Source organism: Schistocerca cancellata, chromosome 5 (genome assembly GCF_023864275.1).
Source record: "Schistocerca cancellata isolate TAMUIC-IGC-003103 chromosome 5, iqSchCanc2.1, whole genome shotgun sequence".
Lineage (NCBI taxonomy): Eukaryota > Metazoa > Arthropoda > Insecta > Orthoptera > Acrididae > Schistocerca > Schistocerca cancellata.
Genome location: NC_064630.1, coordinates 675,699,654 through 675,722,114, shown reverse-complemented (window position 1 = coordinate 675,722,114; position 22,461 = coordinate 675,699,654). Strand labels below are relative to the sequence as shown.

The 22,461-nt window shown below is 42.2% G+C and overlaps 1 protein-coding gene across 1 annotated transcript in view; it reads right to left on the bottom strand.

The window, feature by feature from the left end:
- LOC126188758 (nephrin-like) overlaps positions 1-22,461 on the bottom strand; it is a 645,061-nt gene that overhangs the window by 58,254 nt on the left and 564,346 nt on the right. Inside the window, exon 11 of the mRNA XM_049930368.1 lies at positions 7,649-7,942. Coding sequence (XP_049786325.1) covers positions 7,649-7,942 — 294 coding nt within the window. The remainder of the gene's footprint in view (positions 1-7,648; positions 7,943-22,461) is intronic.

Below are 22,461 nucleotides of genomic sequence, written 5' to 3'. Positions count from 1 at the left end.
GACATAGGATACAAAAGAGCTCTTCACTGTCGGAGCTGTTATTTGTTCTCAGCCGATTAATGTGGAAAGGCTTCCGACGTGATTATGGCCGCACAATGGGAATTAAAAGACTTTGAATGCGGAACGGTAGTTGGAGCATCGGACATTCCATTTCGGAAACTGTTAGGGAATTCAATATTCCTACGTCCACAGTGTCAAGGGTGTGCCGAGAATACAAAATTTCAGGTATTATTTCTCTCCAAGGACAACCCAGTGGCCGACAGCCTACACCTAACAACCGAGGAGCGTGAAACATCCGCGGTCAATGTGGACAATGCAGCGAAATTTGGCATTGATGGACTATGACAGCAGACGATCGACGCGAGTGCCTGTGCTAACAGCACATCACCTGCAGCGCCTCTCCTGTTGCTCGTGACCATATCGGTTGTACTCTAGACGACTAGTCAGGTGAGTCACGACTTCAGTTGGTAAGAGCTGATGGTACGGTTCGATTGTGGCGTAGACCCCACGACGCCATGGACCCAAGTTTTCAACAAGGCACAGTGCAGGCTGGTGGTGGCTCCACAATGGTATGGCCTGGGTGCTCTCGATGATCGGCTATTCGGAGATCATTTGAAACTATTCACGGGCGTCACGTCCCCAAACAAAGATGGAATTTTTATGGATGCCAATGCAGAATGTTACAAGGTGCAATTTTTTTTGCGATTGGTTTGAAGAACTTTCTGGACAGTTCGAGCTATTGATTTGACCACCCATATCACCCTATATTAATCCCCTCGAACATGGAAGGGACACAATCCAGAGGTCAGTTCGTGTACTAAATCCTGCACTAGAAACGCTTTCGCAGTTATGGAAGACTATAGAGGCTACAAGGCTCAGTATTCTGCAGGAGACTTAGAACAATCTGTTGAGTCCATGCCTCGTCACGTTGCTGCACTACACCTGCCAAAATGAGGTCCGACGCAATATTAGGAGGTATCGAACGACATTCGTCACCTCAGTGAGAGGTCAGATTTGATATTACGAGGTATCGCATGACTTTTGTCACCTCAATGTATTAAGTCATTATGAATGTCTAAATTTCTTTGTGACATAGAAAGATGTACAGTATTGGATTTCGACTAGTGAGACTACGAAATAATTTACTGTCTAAATTACACACGATTATCTAACATCGTAGAAGTACGTTCCCTACTTTTTCCAATGGAATATCCATACACATTATAATATATATATGCTGGGGCAACGAAAACACGTACGATGTCAGATTAGTGGAGCTATTAGAACTTCAGCATCTTGTTCTGATGCGGCAGGTAAAACAAGGCCGCTTATACGTTCTACTGCCTCTGTAGAAATGAAGATAATACCCCCTTTGTGTTAATGTAGAGAGAGGGTAGCGCACTGCTTCTATAACCACGTGCTTATTAGACATACACTTAATCTCTAGGAAAATGGTGTGCTGTTAAGTCGTCGTAGTGAGCACACGAAAGAAGGCAAGAAGGGAAAATAACGAAATTCTTTACATTTATCCCACTGTTCAATCTCTGCAGCGAACAGCATGAAGAGCTGCTAACTTTTCTTTCTTAATATGTTACCACACAAGCCCAATCCCTCTCATCAAAAAAGTCACACTCGCATCACAACACAAAACGACTATTGATACCATCGGCACGCACGGATATATCATACACAACTAACCCTTTGTTTTCTTTTTTACATTCGTCTTCTGACAATTTTATCTCCTGTGACAGACTCCCCATCTCAGACCGGTATCTATATTCTTAAGGTCGTAATTATTTGTTGTATATGTTAGTCGTCCCCTAACATTAAGCCTTATACTCATCCACCTAATACAGTAGAGATTATTCCCTATGTATGTCCTGACATTCAGTCCATACACTCAGTGTTTAACACGTGTTCCGCTCATCAACGATTCCTCAGGGATCGTACTCTTACCCAATTAGATCATTCGGTTTTCAGTATGCTTCAGTATTCTCGTGTAACACCGTATCTCAAACACTTTGATTCTCTTCTTCTCCTGTGTTTGCACAGTGCTAGATTCACTTCGATATCATGCTGCACTCAATATATATACCCTCAGAAACTTCCTTCTCTAATGAAGGCGTATGTTTGATAATAGTGTCCCTCTTTTCCCAAACAATTCAGTCTTTGATTTTGCTAATCTCCTCCGCATGCCGTACTTGCTTCGTTTGTTATAACTTGCTCCAAGGCAGCAGAAATCATATTTACTATAGTCCCCAATATAAATGTTGATATTTTCAGCCGTATCATTCCTGTACTATCCTTCTTTTGAATATCTCAAACAACCTCATTCACTTAAACCTACCGAACACTGTAGGCCATCAAATCCCTTGCAAGTTTACTAATGCGTAAGTGTTGATAGACATCACTGTAAGGATAGTCAGAAAAGTAGGACCAGCAGATATGTTCTAAGAAGGTAGCTGTACAGTACCCATGCGTAAAAGAAGAAATTCTTCGATTCATCAACGAAACAAAGAACTACAAATGTACACATGATAAAACAGGCATACAATGGTAGAACTCAGAGTTAAGATAGCACAGGAATTTCCGCTTTTTGACACAGAGGAGAGAGCGGACAGGTGGAAAACAGTACGTTGAAGCCCTCTACGAGAGGAAGGAACCGTCTGCTGACGTGATAGAAGAATAAATGGAAGCCAACTTCGAAGACATAGAGTATCGAATTACAGAGTTTGACAGAGTTTTCGAGGACTTGCGATTAGATATGGCATTAGGTATGGAAAACATCCCTTCGGTGTGACAGGGTGGAGGGGGGGGGAGGTTGGTGGGAGGAGAGGATTGGAAATCAAGCGACCAAGCTGGTGTGTAGAATATATAGGCCTGAAGTCATACCCTATAAACACATTTTCCGAAAAATAGCACGCACACAATACTGCAGGTAACAAGCAGATAACTACGAGAACTACAGCACAATCAGCCTAATTCCCATGCAGTAAGTTAGTGAAGAGATAAAATATGCGGAAGAACGGAAAAGAAAACTGTAGATCTCTTTTGTATTTCTTGTGGGTCATCAATCTTCTGAGTGATCTGCTGCGGCACGCCGTGAATCCCACTCCTGTGCCAATCTTTTCATCCTTGAGTAGCACTTGGAATCTACGTCCGCCCGTATTTGCTGTATATGTTCCAATCTCTGTCTTTCTCTACAGTTTTTACTCTCTTCAACTCCCTCTGGTACAACGGAAGTTATTCCCTGATGTCTTAACAGATGTCCTACCACCTGTTACTTCTTCTTGCCTGTGTTTTCTGTATATTCCTTCGATAATAATTCTGGGGAGAACCTCGTCATTCCTCACGTTAACAGTCCACCTTCTGCAGCATTACCTCTCAAATGCTTCCCGATTTTCCCACAGTCCATGTTTCTTAGAAACTTATTCCACAATTTAAGACCTATCTTTGATACTAATAGTCTTCTCTTGGCCATGAATGTTCTTTTTGCAGTATTAGTATGCTTTTGATGCCCTCATTACTTCGTCCCTTATGGGTTATTCTGTTGCCTAGGTAGCAGAATTCCTTCACTTCGTCTACTTTGTGACCATCAAACCTGAAGTTTCTCGCTGTTCACATTTCTGCTACTTCTCATTAGTGTCCTCCTTCGACGATTTACTCTCAGTCCATATTCAGGGCTCATTAGACTGTTACTCTCACACCTGTTACTCTCAACCCACATTGTGTGAGCATTAGATTCTTCATTTCATTCAGCAGCTCCTGTAATTCTTCTTCACTTTCACTGAGGATAGCAATGCCATCAGCAAATTTTATCATTATATCCTTTCATCTTAGATTGTAATTCCACGCTTGAGTCTTTCTTTTATTTCCGACATTCGTTCTTCGATATATGTACTGAACAGTGGGGGAAAAAGGCTACATACCTGTCTTAACTACTTCTTAAACCTGACACTTCTTCTTGTTCTTCCATTCTTATTGTGGCCTCTTGGTTCTAGTATAAATTGTATATTATTTGTCTTCCCCTGTGGATTATCCCTATTTGTCTCATAGTTTCGAAGATCTCTTAAGTGACATTTAATTTAGATTAGGGAAAGTTAAAGGGAGCAGAGAGGCAGTTACGTCGTTGCACTTGCTAATGGACGAAAGGCGTATAGAAAATAAATAAATAAAAATAAAAAAAATAGACAATCTTTGCCAATCCAGAATAGGCGCCTTAAAACTTAAAACGATGCAACATGTTAGAAATTCTCAGAAAAATGTGTGTAGCCTGTAGGGAATAACTGGTATTCCACAGCATGTGCAAGAACCAAGATTAAACAAAAATAATGAAAGGAGAAAGCAAAGTGCTTGGACTAAAAGAGTGTAAGACAAGGATGTATTGCTTTTCACTCGTTGTTCAATCCATACATCGAAAATGCAATAATGGATATAAAAAAAATCAGAGTTGGATTTAAATTCAGGTTGAAAGGATATTAGTGTTAAGTTTCGTTGATAGTGCAATGATCGGTCTAATGATTACAGAATGTGGATTGGGAGTAAAGCGAGGAAAGACGAAAGTAAGGAGATAAACCAGTACTGAGAATAGTGAGAAAATTAACATCAAATTTTGTGATCATGAAGTAAATGTAGTTAATAAATTATGCTGCCCTGAGAATAAATAAATAAAACGTTAAACACGAATCAAGGAGGAAATGAGAAGCAAACTACCACATGCAAAGGGGACAATTATGACCAAAATTTACCGAAGAAATTCCTAAGAATATGCTTCTGGAGGACATTAATGTATGGTTGTCAGTTGCAGACTATGGGAAAGCCAGAAAAGTAGAGAATGAGAGCGTTTGAGATCTGCTGAGGACTTTGAAATTTGGGTGAATTTGTAAGAAATGAAGACGCTCTAGGCAGGACCGGCGATGAGAGGAATATGCGGAAAACACTGGCAAGAAGAATGGGGCATGTGTTACGACATGACGGAGTAACTTTGGTGGTACTAGAGATGTCTATAGAGGTTAAAATCTGTAAGGGTAGCAGAGAGTGGAATACATCTAACAAATAATAGACGACGTTGTGCGTAAGTGCAACTCCGAGATGTATTGCAAAGGAGAGGAAACTGTGGCACAAAACGAGTCAGAGGATCTATGACAAAAAAGGATGTCATGTTCCCATTAGTAACTGCTGTTTTTCTATTACGCGCACCTTTCAGTATGTTGCACTAGTCGTCACTTAAAGGCTCCTCGATATTATTTTCCATTCTTCAATATACAGGGTGAGTCACCTAACGTTACCGCTGGATGTATTTCGTAAACCACATCAAATACTGACGAACCCATTCCACAGACCGAACGTGAGCAGAGGGGTAGTGTAATTGTTTAATACAAACCATACAAAAATGCACGGAATTATGTTTTTTAACACAAACCTACGTTTTTTTGAAATGGAACCACGTTAGTTTTGTTAGCACATCTGAACTTATAAACAAATACGTAATCAGGGCCGTTTGTTGCATTGTAAAATGTTAATTACATCCGGAGATATTGTAACCTAAAGTTGACGCTTGAAAGCTACGACGTTCAGTTGCGTGTTGTAAGAAACACGGGCCCCGGTCGGCGAGCAGCATCTGCAGGGACATGTTTACGATGACGACCGTGTTTCTCCTGATCTTACACCTCTGGACTTCTTTCTGTGGGGTACGTTAAAGGAGAATGTGTACTGTGATGTGCCTACAACCCCAGAGGATATGAAACAACGTATTGTGACAGCCTGCGGCGACATTACACCAGATGTACTGCGGCGTGTACGACATTCATTACGCCAGAGATTGCAATTGTGTGCAGCAAATGATGGCTACCACAATGAACATCTATTGGCCTGACATGTCGGGACACACTCTATTCTCTTGAAAACGGAAACCATTTGCGTACGTGTTCCTCACCCCTCATGGTAATGTACATGTGCGTCAGTGAAAAAGACCAATAAAAAGGTGTTAGCATATGGACGTAATGTGCTGTTCCAGTCTCTTCTGTACCTAAGGCCCATCACCGTTCCCTTTGGATCCCTACGTAATTCGGTGCTCTCCGATACACACGATCGAACAGCGGAGGAGTGGTACTCAAGTTCAACTTTAGCTTACAATATCTCCGAATGTAATTAACATTTTACAATGCAACAAACGGCACTGATTACGTATTTGTTTATATGTTCAGATGTGCTAGCAAAACTAACGTGGTTCCATTTAAAAAAATCGTAGGTTTGTGTTAAAAAACATACTTCCGTGCATTTTTTATGGTTTGCGTTAACCAATTACACTAGCCCCTTTCCTCACGTTCGGTCTGTGGAATCGATTCGTCAGTATTTCATGTGGTTTACGAAATACAGTGTGATTCAAAAAGAATACCACAACTTTAGAAATGTGTATTTAATGAAAGAAACATAATATAACTTTCTGTTATAAATCATTACAAAGAGTATTTAAAAAGGTTTTTTTTCACTCAAAAACAAGTTCAGAGATGTTCAATATGGCCCCCTCCAGACACTCGAGCAATATCAACCCGATACTCCAACTCGTTCCACACTCTCTGTAGCATATCAGGCGTAACAGATTGGATAGCTGCTGTTATTTCTCGTTTCATATCATCAATGGTGGCTGGGAGAGGTGGCCGAAACACAATATCCTTAACATACCCCCATAAGAAAAAATCGCAGGGGTAAGATCAGGGCTTCTTGGAGGCCAGTGATGAAGTGCTCTGTCACGGGCTGCCTGGCGGCCGATCCATCGCCTTGGGTAGTTGACGTTCAGGTTTCATAACTAACCTTTTTCGTAGGACTCTCCATACAGTTGATTATGGAATTTGCAGCTCTCTGCTAGCTCTGCGAGTCGATTTTCATGGGCTGCGAACAAATGCTTGCTGGATGCGTGCTACGTTTTCATCACTCGTTCTCGGCCGTCCAGAACTTTTCCCTTTGCACAAACACCCATTCTCTGTAAACTTTTTATACCAACGTTTAATACACCACCTATCAGGAGGTTTAACACCATACTTCGTTCGAAATGCACGCTGAACAACTGTCGTCGATTCACTTCTGCCGTACTCAATAACACAAAAAGCTTTCTGTTGAGCGGTCGCCATCTTAGCATCAACTGACGGTGACGCCTAGTCAACAGCGCCTCAAGCGAACAAATGTACAACTAAATGAAACTTTATAGCTCCCTTAATTCGCCGACAGATAGTGCTTAACTCTGCCTTTTGTCGTTGCAGAGTTTTAAATTCCTAAAGTTGTGGTATTCTTTTTGAATCACCCTGTATATCCAGCGGTAATGTTAAGTGACTCATCCTGTATTATGGTTGCCAGAACTTTCGATGCATAATCTCTAAAGCTTATGGTGTGACAGTTTTGGTGTATTTGCATAATTCCAGCTTGCTGCGAATGGTGGGACAGTAACTCAGTTTTAGACTGTAATGCGAAATGAGAAAGCCTGAATTGTATCCGAAATGGATATTGTTATATTTACCTGCTATAATTATTTTCTAAACGTACAGGACTTCCCTAACCTCTGCGAGTACCTGAGATGTTCTTGATAACGTGATCAGATGATACGGATGTGACCTCCCTGTCGGTACAGTGAAACGCTCGCCTTAGTACTTGCCAGCAGGTATGACGTGGAAGACGCAGGGGTGCGGCTGGCGGCCCGCCGTGTTGTCGGCCCAGCAGAGCACGGTGCCGTAGTCCATCTCGGCGACGGGCGTGTAGGCCAGCACGGAGGCGGTGGCGGACGAGTTGAAGCGGTGCGGCGGCACCTCGACGCTCTCCGCCGAGTTGTTGAAGGACCAGCGGAAGGCGTCGGGCAGCGGGAAGGCGTCCACGCGGCACTGCACGCGCGCCACCTCGTGCCGCGCAACCGCATACACACGCTGCAGCCCGGGCCGGCACACCGGCTTGTCTGCAACACGGACATACCACTCAGCAAAGGTCCTCTGTCACGACAGACTGTAACGACACCTACAACACATACGGCAAACTACGCAGCCTGTTAATTTGAAACAAACGAGGTGCATCAAGTTCTAAGGCCTCCGATTTTTTTTCTCCAGACTGGAAAGAGATAGAAACATGCGCATTGTTTTAAAATGAGGCCGCGTTCATTGTCAATACGTCCAATAGATGGCAGCACCGTACGGCAGATGGAATTTTACCGCCAGCGGCAAGAATGAGAACTTTTTTAAATACTTAAAATGGCGACGTTTTCCGTACTTGAACAGCGTGCAATCATTCGTTTTGTGAATTTGCGTGGTGTGAAACCAATTGAAATTAATCGACAGTTGAAGGAGACATGTGGTGATGGAGTTATGGATGTGTCGAAAGTGCGTTCGTGGGTGCGACAGTTTAATGAAAGCAGAACGTCGTGTGACAACAAACCGAAACAACCTCGGGCTCGCACAAGCCGGTCTGACGACATGATCGAGAAAGTGGAGAGAATTGTTTTGGGGGATCGCCGAATGACTGTTGAACAGATCGCCTCCAGAGTTGGCATTTCTGTGGATTCTGTGCACACAATCCTGCATGACGACCTGGAATGCGAAAAGTGTCATCCAGGTGGGTGCCACGAATGCTGACGGACGACCACATGGCTGCCCGTGTGGCATGTTGCGAAGCAATGTTCACGCGCAACGATAGCATGAATGGGACTTTCTTTTCGTCGGTTGTGACAATGGATGAGACGTGGATGCCATTTTTCAATCCATAAACAAAGCGCCAGTCAGCTCAATGGAAGCACACAGATTCACCGCCACCAAAAATATTTCGGGTAACCGCCAATGCTGAAAAAATGATGGTGTCCATGTTCTGGGACAGCGAGGGCGTAATCCTTACACATTGCGTTCCAAAGGGCACTACGGTAACAGGCGCATCCTACGAAAATGTTTTGAAGAACAAATTCCTTCCTGCACTGCAACAAAAACGTCCGGGAAGGGCTGCACGTGTGCTGCTTCACCAAGACAACGCACCCGCACATCGAGCTAACGTTACGCACGAGTTTCTTCGTGATTACAACTTTGAAGTTATTCCTCATGTTCACTACTCACCTGATCTGGCTCCTAGTGACTTTTGGCTTTTTGCAACAATCAAAGACACTCTCCGTGGCCGCACATTCACCAGACGTGCTGCTATTGCCTCAGCGATTTTCCAGTGGTCAAAATAAACTCCTAAAGAAGCCTTCGCCGCTGCCATGGAATCATGGCGTCAGCGTTGTGAAGAATGTGTACGTCTGCAGGGCGATTACGTCGAGATGTATCGCCAGTTTCATCGATTTCGGGTGAGTAGTTAATTAGAAAAAAAATCGGAGGCCTTAGAACTTGAATGCACCTCGTATATGTATAAAAATCCTGCTTCAAGATCGCGAATTTTCTTTACTGATTACCGGTTTCGGCTTAATGTTGTTCAGTGTGTGACAATCATTATAATCATCGTATTCTTAGAGCTAAGTCGCTCTAAAATGAAAAACCGTAGTTAGTTGGGTACGTAAACTGGCAAGGTCAGTGATAAAATCCTCTACGGTCGGAAAAAAAATATTTATTCTTTCATATCTCGTCTTTCAGGTCGTATGTCCCCCCTTCAGACGCATCTGCAAAATTTTTAAATTAATAGTAATACCTAGCTCGTGGTCTTGCGGTAGCGTTCTCGCTTCCCGCGCACGGGGTCCCAGCTTCCATTCCCGGCGGGGTCAGGGATTTTTCCTGCCTCGAGATGACTGGTTGCTGTTGTGTCGTCTTTATCATCATCATTCATTCCAATTACAATAGGAGGAAGGTAATGGCAAACCACCTACGCTAGGACCTTGCGTAGTACGTCGGTGCGGACCTCATCATCATCAGTAATACCTATCTCCATGGTGAAGATAGCTAACGCTGAAGAGAAACAACAGAAATTCTTCGGAAAAAAACCTATACGTACATTAAAATATGAGTTCACTAAGGATGAATAACTAAGTTTACAAGTTAAAATATGTTTAAATAATTGAGCCCTGGTACGTGACACACAAGAGAACAGCCTCTTCAATGCTAGTTCTGTCAGCAAGCGTCTTGCAGAGGAGGACCTGCATAAAAGGATAAAGATCCCCAATTAGTAGAGCGGAAATCACCGTTAAATGGCATAAAAATATAAAGAATTAACGGCTCCATAACTAAAATGCCTCATTATAAAATTTACAACGGTTCAGGCTTAGGGGCGTGCCTCATATATATCCTTATGAAAACAGATGAGCAATCTGTCAAACACTAAAACGTCAAACCAAAATTTGTCATATAGTCTGCGCACCTGCGGTTGTGTCAAGAAAATAATATAACCCTCTGAGTAATATTTGCGTGCCACCCATGCTTCGTAGATACCCATCAGACCAGTACGAAACACAACCAATAGCTTAAATGCCGGCGTGAGCTGCCGTGAATCCGTGACGTTAGCGAGTGGACTGCTAATGCCATCTCACGGTCAAAATTTAGATTAATGTACCCGACAACAACAGGTCTAAGAAACCAAAAACTTTTTTTTATTTCTGTTTGTTTGTTTGTTCTGGGGGAGGAGACCAGACAGCGAGGTAATCGGTCTCATGGGATTACGGAAGGAAGTCGGCCGTGTACTTTAAGAAACCATCTCGGCATTTGCCTGGAGCGATTTAGGGAAATCACCGAAGACCTAAATCAGGATGGCAGGACGCGGAATTGAAACGTCGTCCTCCGGAATGCGAGTCCAGTGGCCTAAAACTGTCACCCATTTCTGTGACAGCTCACTTCTCTCATGTAACAGCGAGGCAGTGATCACAGATTACTACGTTTGCACGTGAATACATTGCAAACCAACCAGTTGGGTCAAACCAAACTAAATTTGCATAATTCTTGCATTGTCACTCGAGAGTTTATATAGTACACTGAGAGAGCATAGCTTCAAATTGACACTAATATGTACATGCGCGAAGTTGTGGAAAACTAATAGAAATGCAAGGAAAAGAAACGAATGTAAATTTAAACATTGATCACTAATCAAATATTATTATAGTGTCCATAATGCAACACATGTATACAAACGATCGCCAGCAATGATAGTTGCACCGTCGGTCGTATATGTGATTAGTGATTAACATTATTAATTTAAATATCCACTTACTTTTTTTTCTATTTTAGGGCGTCTTTGCTCTACGAATACGATCATGTGTGATGATTATCATACACTGAACAAAATTTCAGATTGATCTGAAGGTGGATCGTGAGTTGAAACCGATAGTCAATAAAGAAAATTAGCGACCTCGATGTAGGATTTTTATCCACACGTGTTTTAAATAAACAGACTGCGTATCTCGCCATAGAAAATATCAAACAAATACGCACTATAAGGCGGGCCAAGAGCTGTTGCAAGCGGTTTGGATGTATGTAACCGTCACTCGCGTTTCCAAGCAGTGGCGTGAAATACACACAGCATCGTCACGGCTTTAAATAGAAATGTATAGCACATAAAACCAAAACTCACTCTGAGGCATGCGTATTTATTCATTTTCAATGTGTACAGGTCACTAAAGACATTTTGTAACCACAAAATCGTTTGTTTCAGATGGCTGCTGAGACGACCCCTTTGTTATGATGCACTTCTAATCAGTTGGGGCATACCATCGATGAAATCATCAACTCAGCCCTGATTCAAATTGCCGCACTATTCAATGGCGATTCCTTGTAACTCGCACGAAGTACTCTGTCGTTTTCGACGTCCAAAAACTTCTCGTTTCAATCGATGCAACACATTCTCGATTGGGTTCATGTCAGAGAGCACGCAATCCGCTCCATTCACAGCATGCTGAAAGGACGTGTTCGCGAGAATAGCACGATGACCACGCAAGTCTTCACCCATCATGTAGGCGATATGTTTGAAGAATCTCGTTCCTGCATTGTAAGGAAGTGGGATTTCCCTCAATGAGATGTACTGTGGCCCCATGTAACGCCACCCCAGAACATCAGTCTACAACCTCCTTTTTGGACATGTGTGACACTGTGTTGGAGGTGTCCGCTGTTACTGGTTGGCCTCCAGAGGTGTTGTTTCCGATTATCAGGGCATTAGGGTACAGACAGACCCGAATTTCGTACGTGAACAATGGATTACTCTAATCCTGGAGTATCCACTTTGCGTGATTTCTTGCCCATCTGTAATGCAGTCCACATTGTAGCGCTGTGTTATGTGGTGCTCACCGTAGTCTTCAGGGATGAATGTTCCTATCGTACCGTCACCTCCTACCAATCCGATGCGATACTTGACGGCTTGTAGCTACGTAGAACGCCGAATTCGGTTCTGGAGCACTCTGTCCACGGTTCCTTTGACTTAGAAGTCACAGATTACGACACCCGCAAGAAGAGCTCATGATAAATGTGTTTATGTTTACATATAACGTCAGGGGTGACTTTCCGATTAGCACAAGAACATTAGCAATAGCAAGACACCAGTATATTTAGGTGATGGATCACTTTCTTTTGTCCGTGCGGTTCTAGGCGCTGTAGTCTGGAACCGAGCGGCCCCTACGGTCGCAGGTCCGAATCCTGCCTCGGGCATGGATGTGTGTGATGTCCTTAGGTTAGTTAGGTTTAATTAGTTCTAAGTTCTAGGCGACTGATGACCTCAGAAGTTAAGTCGCATAGTGCTCAGCGCCATTGATCACTTTCTTTTCCACTGTCTAGGTGACTAGAACAGTAGACCCATACCGCTGACAAACTGTAGTTAAATGCTGAAATGTGTTCTAATGGGACGACTGCTGAGAACATGTGACATTCCGCTGGAGGGTGTCATTTCGCTGTTGTGTTACAGAGCTACGCAACTGTCACAGCACAGGTCGCTGGCAGGGAGGGGGAGTAAGCTGTGTATAGTGAAGCCAATTATCAAGTGACACAAACCCATCTTTGAACAGTGCACTGTCACCTAGCATATAGCTTCATGCTATGGCAGGAGGAGGGCACTATGTATTATGACGAGGTGGCAGACGCGAATATAGGTACCTTCTACCCACCTTTGTTGAGAACTTTAAAAATCCACCTGTACTTAAACAAACTGTGACAGAGCCCTAGGCGCTTGAAGAGAATCAGCTCCTTGAGCCCCTTCAATTCTAAGTTCATACTAGCAGGCACAAGAGCAGCACTGTAGCCTGCAGGCGCTTAGGACTTTCGTCACAGGTTCTGCTCAACAAGCACATAGAGGTGGCGCCAAGGGCGATGCCAAAATTGGGCATATTCGCCGCTTTATTCATGCTTGTGTCAATGTCACACACCTCTGTGATCACTCCACAGTAGGGCGTGACGCAGGAGGGCTGAAAACGAATAAGCACCCTTTGTTGAAGTGGACTGCGTTTATCTGGACTCAAAAGGGGTGCGATAACATTCAGTGGATGCGCTGCCTCACGATCTCCTTAGACAAGCTATGAATTACTGAATTGGGGAGAGGGTCTTTACGGGTATCAAACATGGTCAAGAATGTCGTTCTGTTGCTCGTAACATTGTGTACTGTCTTTTTCGACCACGAAACGTGTGTGAATCATCGATCTAAGGAAAGGGGTAGTTTCATCGACGCCCTTTATGCTGTCACTAAGGCCGTTTGATGTCGATTCTGGGTGGTGGTGTATCTCAAATGTTTTCCTCCGCCACCTTCGGTGAAATTAAATGCGAGAGTGGTAACATTAAGAGTAAAATGGGAATTCAGCTGTTAAATCCAGAGGAGAGAGCGGATAGATGGAAATAATACGCTGAAGGCATCTATGAGGCTAAAGTTTCATTTGATGTAATGAAGAAACACGAACTGATATAGAAGGGATAGAGAATGCAATATAAGAATCAGAATTGAAAAGATCTTTGGAATACTTAAGGTGAGAGAAGACAGATGGGATAGTTAACATTCCACCAGAATTTATAAAATCGCTGGGGGAAGTCTCAACAAAACGATTTTTCATGTTGATGTGTGGAAGTGGCAACAAACGGTTATTCATGTTGGTGTGTAGAATGTATGAGTCTTGCGATGTACCATCTGACTTCCGGAAAAACGTCATTCACACAATTCCGATTGCAAGAGTCAGCAACTGCGAGGATTAGCTCACAACCAGCTTATAATGTCATTCACCCATCTTGCTGACCACAATAATACAGAGGAGAATGAAAAAACTTTGAGGATTTGTTCGATAACGATCAGTTTGGCTTTAGCAAAGGCAAAGGCACCAGAGAGGCAATTTTGATAAGGGAAGCAAGATTAAAGAAAAATCAAGACACGTTCATAGGATCTCCCGACATGGAAAAGTGTGCAGAAATGTCAAATGGTGCAGGATGATCCAAATTCTGAGAAACGTAGAGGTATACATCATGCACAAGAATCGAGAGTGAAAATGAGAGTAGGAGACATAGAATTAAGTGCTCGTATTAAGTAGGGTCTAAGACAGGGGTGTAGTGTCATGCCTCTACTGTACAATTCATCTATCAAAGAAGCAATTAAGGAAATAAAAGAAAACGGATATCAATCATATGATTCGCTGATGACATTCGTATCCTCTGTGAAAGCAAAGAAAAATTACAGTCTCTGCTGAATGTTATGAACAGCCTGGTCAGTACAATATATGGATTGAGAGTACATCGAAGTAATGAGAAGTAGCAGAAACACGAAAAGCGAGAAATTTAACACCATACTTGGTGATCACGAAATAGATGAAGTTGAGGAATTCTTCTAACAAGGCAGCAAAATCACCCGAAACGGCCGGAGCAAGAAGGTCGCAAGAAACTGGCAAAAAGAGCATTCCTGGCAAAGATATGTCTACTAGTATCAAGCATAGGTCTTAATCTGAGGAAGAAATTTTTGAGAATATACGTTTGGAGAAGTGAGATATGGACAGTGTGAAAACCAAAAAAGAGCAGAATCGAATCATTTGAGAAGTGGTATTACAGAAAAATGTGCGAAATTAGGTAGACTGGTATGGTAAGAAATTAGGAGGTTCTCTGGAGAATCGGCTATGAAAGGAATATAAGGAAAACACTGACAAGAAGGAGTGGCAGGATGGTAGGACATCCGTTAAGACATCATGGAATAGCTTCCATGGTGCTATACGAAGCAGCAGAGGGTGAAAGTTGCAGAGGAAGACAGAGAGTGGAATATATCCGGGAAATAACTGAGGATGTAGGTTGTAAGTGGTACTCCGAGATTAAGAAGTTGACACAGGAGAGAAATTCATGGAGGGCCGCATGAAAACAGTGATAACTCAAAAAACAAAGAATGAATTATAAGAAAAGTGTGTGATTGGGACGCTTGCGTTGCGAGTAGTTACAGAAAGCGTGAAGTGTAGGTCAGAGAGGGTGTGACGACCTTCCTATGTTGTGCCATGTTCACGGTGGCTTTGGATGAACTTGAATTTGGCTTCAGTGTATTGCACAGTGTTTGGCTCATCCTTCGCATTCCATCCATCATCCAGCCACTACTAAATAAAATAATATTTTAATTTTTTCTCTGCTCTTTCTTTTTTAGTGTCATTTTATGAAGTGACTAAATATATGATTTTCGTGGTTCCTCGAGTGTTTGCATCCACACTCACATCACATATTCTTAGTACGGGTGCTAAATCCTTTACTGCTATGCACCCACACCAACGTCAGCACATTATCACGTTTATTGGGAACTTTCTGGTGACCGAAGAATCTTCTGCATAAGATTCAACCCATAATTTTCTCTCTTCATCATAGTGTGTTAACGTATCTCTGCAATGCATAGACAATGTTATTATCGTCGGCGTTTGCCGAACTTTGTACCATTGTATAGGTAAAAGCAACAAACATTGACCTTACTGGGCAATTTAATATGCAGCAGCTTAATGGTGGACCCAATGTCTGTCGTGGACTTAGAATGCAGTTCACGAATGGTGTTCCAGCTGTGTTTGGAGGCAGTACGTGGCTGACCTTGGCTGTTCTATGGGAGAATCATGCAGACTACGGTGGCCTTGAAGCTTTTCCTGATACTAATATTCTGGCTTGGAAGACGTGGAGTAAGCCAGAAGGAAGTACATTCCAGCGCTTAGGTTCAGTAACATACACCAAGTTCATCCAGCTTTTTAATTTGTGTAACAATTCGTTGGAAATAAAACAGATAGTCAACCCAGCTTACAACATCTACACTCAAGGCATGTGATGTAAGTGGGGTTGCCTATTTTAAGGTGCATGCAATATATATCGATGCAGTTTTATTTTATCGTATCGAAATAACCATTATTATTTGGAAATTATATAAATGAGCCAGTGAAGGTTCGAAGTTTCATAACGATGACTGTGTGCACAGAATGTCTCAATGCTACAAAACTAGCGTAATTCTTGGTGTGAAGATTGGTCATAAACTTATACAAATGTAAGTTATTGGCCATAAATAATTGGAAAACAGTAAATTTAGTCCTCCAGAACGTAACTTCTCTTCGTCTTTCCTGCCATGGCAGAACCCCTCCCATCCTTGGCCCTGCGAAACATAATGTTTTATTAAGTGTCGAACAACCAATGTTCTCATGCTTTAGCAGATGCAAATATATCACTCAGCTCAATGAGCTACCAATTTTATTGGAAATATTTTCCACGGTCGCATGGAGCAATAGTCAGTAGTCTGAGTACATTATGTAGTACTAAATCTCCCACTGCACATTACAATTTGTTCATCACAGGTTTCAGATGGCTAGCAGCCATTATCATGTCTTTAGCTGCGATGGAGCTTTCACATATCCACAGTGTGTTAGCTTAGTCACAATCTGAAATTTTAAATAGATAACTAATCGCAGGAAAGGCAGATGCCAGACTGAGATTTATTGGAAGAATGCAAATGTGGTCTTTCCACGGAAGAGATAGCTTACAAAACCGTTGTTCGACCATTTATAGGGTATTACTCCTCAGTGTCGGACATTTCCCAGATTGGATTAATCGATCAGAAGAAAAGAGAGTAAGGGCAAAAATGCCACATAGCATCTCAAACAGGCCCAGTGCCACACGCTACGAGAGTGCCGTTGTCTACTCGAAGGCTTACATCCGTATAAGAATTGACTAACAGATTGCTTCGACCTTCCTTTTAGTCACAAATAGATCATGAATGTAGAATGGGGAAGATTGGAGCTTACTCAGAAACTTACTGTTGTGACTTGGCAAGACAACTAAGCCACTCTGAGAAGCCGAAAGGCACGCGTTTAAGCTCACGCAGGCTGGCGTGAGGTCTGGAACAGTTATAGGACTTTATAGTAGCAAGAAAAGTACGTAGCTTCTGGAATACTTAACTTTAATCCATAATTGGTGAACATCGGTCTGACGGTACATGCACCACAAGATAAATAGCAAATGATAATGGCGCCTTGCTAGGTCGTAGCAAATGACGTAGCTGAAGGCTATGCTAACTATCGTCTCGGCAAATGGGAGCGTAATTTGTCAGTGAACCATCGCTAGCAAAGTCGGCTGTACGACTGGGGCGAGTGCTAGGAAGACTCTCTAGACCTGCCGTGTGGCGGCGCTCGGTCTGCAATCACTGATAGTGGCGACACGCGGGACCGACGTATACTAACGGACCCCGGCCGATTTAAAGGCTACCACCTAGCAAGTGTGGTGTCTGGCGGTGACACCACACTTACGAACTGTCCTTTTCCGTAGCGTATGCATGAGTGGAACAGGGACGGGGGGAAAGACAGTGATACAAGGAATATTATCAGGCTCGTACCGTAGGATACCTTGCGCATTGCCAAAAACGATATTCTCCACGAGAGTTTCGTCTGTGCCTGCCTCACCTCCAGGTCTCGCAAGCTAGAGTGCTGTGCGTTAAGCCATATGATCACGTCCGTTTTATTACTTTCTTTTTAACATATTAAGTGCAATAATTTCATAGACGCCTCTACAATTTCCGTCGAGATTTTCCTCCTGCTGTTCGTCGCAAATCGTTAACAAAGCTGACGCAGTGAGCTCATGCATGTCGCAAAGGTTGTCGACAGTGCTTCTATTATAGAGCGTCATAATCGGAGGTCATCTAGGCTATCGTCTCATTTGTGACCATTTATGAACCTCATTAAACGCCTAGAGTGCCACGTGGCTGTCTAAGTGTGCGAAAGCGTTTACGGGTGTAAACGAGTTGAAATTGTGTACATATCAAAAAGCAGTCAGTGGCCTAGGAATTTAAACCTTCACTGGTAACCAAAACTTCCTGCCTCTTCGGGCTAACACAGCCACTGCTTATGTTCTAAACAAAAATCATTAGCAATGGTGAACGAAGAATTCCACTAGAACACGTAACCCTTGTCCTGGCTCAAATGGTTCAAATGGCTCTGAGCACTATGCGACTTAACTTCTGAGGTCATCAGTCGCCTAGAACTTAGAACTAATTAATCCTAACTAACCTAAGGACACCACATACATCCATGCCCGAGGCAGGATTCGAACCTGCGACCGTAGCGGTCGCGCGGTTCCAGACTGCAGCTCCTAGAAACGCACAGCCACTCCGGCCGGCTAACCCTTGACCTGCCGGTGGACTTGTCCAACTGGACGGAGGAACTGAGATGGTAACAAGACACCCTCTTGCCATTGGGGTAAGAAAATGACCATAAAAGGCTGAAGAGTCTGCGATGATCAATGTCATGGTGATGCAGAAGGTAATTAACACCACAGTTTGAAAGAAACTTATTGCGTATCCAAGGACATGTGGGCTGTAACAGGAAATAGTAATGATCTCTTCATAGGCAAAAGATTCCGAATCCCTGCGGGGGCACTGAAAAATGAAGGGTAACTGTGAGATGCAAATTTAATAAGTAACGAGGAGGTAACGAACTACGACAAGGGGCGTGGAATGTCAGAAGTTTACAACTGCTAGGATGCTAAAGAAAATAAAAAATGAAATTCTACGACCCAGTCCAGGCATGTTGATGATTAGGAAGGCAGGTCAGGCAGTGTGTTAGTGTGTGCATTGCTGTGATAAGCCGCTTCTCAGTGGAATAGATAAAACGCCAACGTCAACATGAATAGTTCTGGCATATACGTTGACTTCACAGGCATAAGATTAATAGATAGAAGAAGTATACGAGAGCACTGGATAATTTATTTAACACGTAACGTAAAATAATTATCTAATAATCATGCGACACTGAAACGTGCGAGTAGGGGAAGGAATAAAAGCCAAGGTTACAAGAAAATATGTACTTGGTAGTAGGAAGAGAGAAAGGTTAACTCAGAATCATTCAAATGGCTCTAAGCACTATGGGATTTAACATCTGAGGTCATCAGTCTCCTTAGAACTAATTAAACCTAACTAACATATGGACATCACACACATCCTTTCCCGAGGCAGGATTCGGACCTGCGACCGAAGTAGTAGCGCGGTTCTAGACTGAAGCACCTAGAACCGCTCGAAACGTTAACTCAGTTCTGCATTTTAGCCAGTAATAAACTGCCCAAAAATCTCAAGAAGAGGAGATATACCTGAAAAATGAGACAGGTGAAGATTCCAGCTAGCTTACAGCATGGTTAGACAAAGATTCGGAAATCAGTTATTGGATTTGAAGGTTTATATCGGGACGCTAATAGAATCGGATTGCAATTCAATGATGGTGAAGAGTAAATTGAATATTATGAGAACTGCACGGAAGAATAAACGTGGAAAGAAGTGGTGTACAGAAGTACTGAGAAATAATGGGTTGTGTTGGAAGTTTCTGAGGTTGTAGATAACTAAGGCAACGAATTTACAGGAGGCAGTTCGTGAACATTTCACAGGAGCTGCACAAATCTTACGGTATTTTAAACCACGGATAGCTATCCACTCAGTGGTTTCGATAATGAAATAGTAAGCATATTTCACTAGTACATGCTATATTTGTACATCTACATTATTAATATGAGAAGAATATCACAATTTGTAGTCAACAATCTGATATTACAGACTTCTCATGATTATTTACAGGTTATTCCACGAGTTATTCGCAACATATATTTTTAGTCATATAGCAAGAAAGTTATGGTGGCTCTGTAAATTACAGATCTGAAATAGAAATTAAAACTGGACTGACTCAAACATCCTGTTGGATTCCAACAAAAACTATCAAAAAACTGCAAATTAACATTTCTCATAGGCGCTTAACAGATATAAACTGTAAAATATTCCAGTACTTCCCACTCCAAATGACAATCCTCAGTTTCGTAGGATTGCTGACCGTCTTTGATAGAAATGTGATAGAATTTTGTAATAAAGTCCTCGTCACCAAATTCGAGGATGGCTTACAAATTCTCCAGTCCGCAACTCGTCGTCTAGGGGCATGCCTCTGGAGCATGGGCTCGCGGGTTCGATTTCCGGTAGGATTGAGGATTTTCTCTGCCCAGGGACTGTGTGTTTGTGTTGCGCTCATCATCATCATTCGTGACGGTGGCTAGTTGCACCGTTGTAAGATTGGACTGTGTAACAAACGAGACTTTGTACGGGCGTTCATGATCGCGCAATTGAGCGCCCTACAAACCAAAATCATCAAACAAATGCTGCAGCTTGCCTCTCCATGCGTAATGGCAATAATCCTTCTTCGACAGATCACTTCTGCAACAATGTGAGATACTACCATTCATGCTCATAACTGAACAGAAAAATTGAAAAATAGTTCTTCAGAGATAACTAAAGTTGTTTTATCTTAAGATGGCCTAATAAAGAAGTCTGGTTCCTACCAAACAAACATTAGTGCAACTTAAAGCAAGCGGTCTGCTGTTCAACCTTATATATGAATTTGAGGAGTTGAGCAGTACATTAAACTGTTGAACTGTTTACTCTTTTGCAAGTTACCTAAGTTTCGGCCAATTTTTGTCGTTATAATTGTTGGTAGTATATTTGCTCCTGCCGTTGGGCCAATGGTTCGTCTTCCATATTCAGCCTTTTACAAATATCAAAACTAGCAGTCCTGTGTTAGTAATCAATTACCATCAGGAGGAGAAATAACTACAGTACCTGAAGAATGCTAAAACTTGTTAAGGACAATGTCTGCGTGATGTATTCATACGTTCTCGGGGAAGTGAACGCATACCGGTTATAAGGCAATTTGTTTGAATACTACAATACGGTTTCATATGTTACTCGAGCCATGACAATTTATTGTAGGATAACCCCAGGTAGACCAAAGTCGCTTCACAGCTTAGAATGAAGTACATTCTACGTAACACGTGACGTGACGTCACACGGCTCGAAACAATGATTGGAGGTCCCCTCGGAGCAGGAAGGAGTCAATGTTTCAGAGGAATGATAGCCTACCTCCTTTCGTTGTCTTTCGAAAGGCGTAAAGGTGTCCTTAGGGATTACGCCAGCTACTCCTACTTGATACATGCCATGAATGGAGTGGAGAGCCCTGGGGGCCCGGAGAAGAGGAAGAACATCGTGCCCATCCCACACCTTATTTGCTCCGCTGCCATCGGAACCATTGAAACACTGAATTCGAACGAGATGTGAATGCCAACTATACGACAGAAGAGAAAGGAACAATATAATACAACTACGAAGCAACATAGGAAGTCTGTAGGCCTCTAATATTATGAAAACTACCTTTGGTCCTACTATAAAAAGCTTTATATTTTCCGGTAGAACTTCATTAAGCGTTTTTTCATATTCTCAGTTTATATGAAACCGTGATGTGATTCATAGGCGAAAATATAATAAAACATCGACATAAAGGATTATGAGGATCTTATAAAGGAAGCTACTTTCTTCGCCCAGATCTGTTGTACAAACATCATCGAAGGTACATTTTCTACAGAAAAATATGTTGGCGTATATTAACTGGGACATTTATGTTATATTTTTACTCTTAACATTTTTTTTTCAGTTTCACCTTATTAGAGCCAAGAACCAACAATGTATAAACAATAAATTACGAAATAAAATTTCTACACCCTTTTATTTATGTAATAAACTATAATACCCATGCCTATATTTTATTCAGAATAATATTCACGACAGCATTGAGTGTGGAATGTGAATGACATTAATCATATTCTCATGACGTTGATGAAAAGGTCTGCACCGTTAGTAAAACAATAGATAATTATTGTCAATGACACACTTTAATAATTTCTAAAAAGTTCTATCTCAGACAATACCCGTGGAGAAAGATAATGAACATGTCAATCTTTTGTTATTTATGAATCTTCTAGAAAAATCCTTATTATTATTGTCCGAACTGTTGTACCGATAGGATGAGATTGATATCTCGTAACACAGAAGCCTGTGAAAAACTGTATTACGTTGCTAACCTAATATTTAAAAAATAGAGTTTATGTGTCACTGAAATGAATCTTCTCTCTTTGGAGCTTTATTTCATACTAATTCACGTCCTATATAAATGTTAAGTTTTCTGCTCAGCTACAGAAGAGCGCAGCCATTAGCGCTACTGATCTACAGCGCAGTTTATTGGTAAATGCTGAATAATAAGCGATTAACATT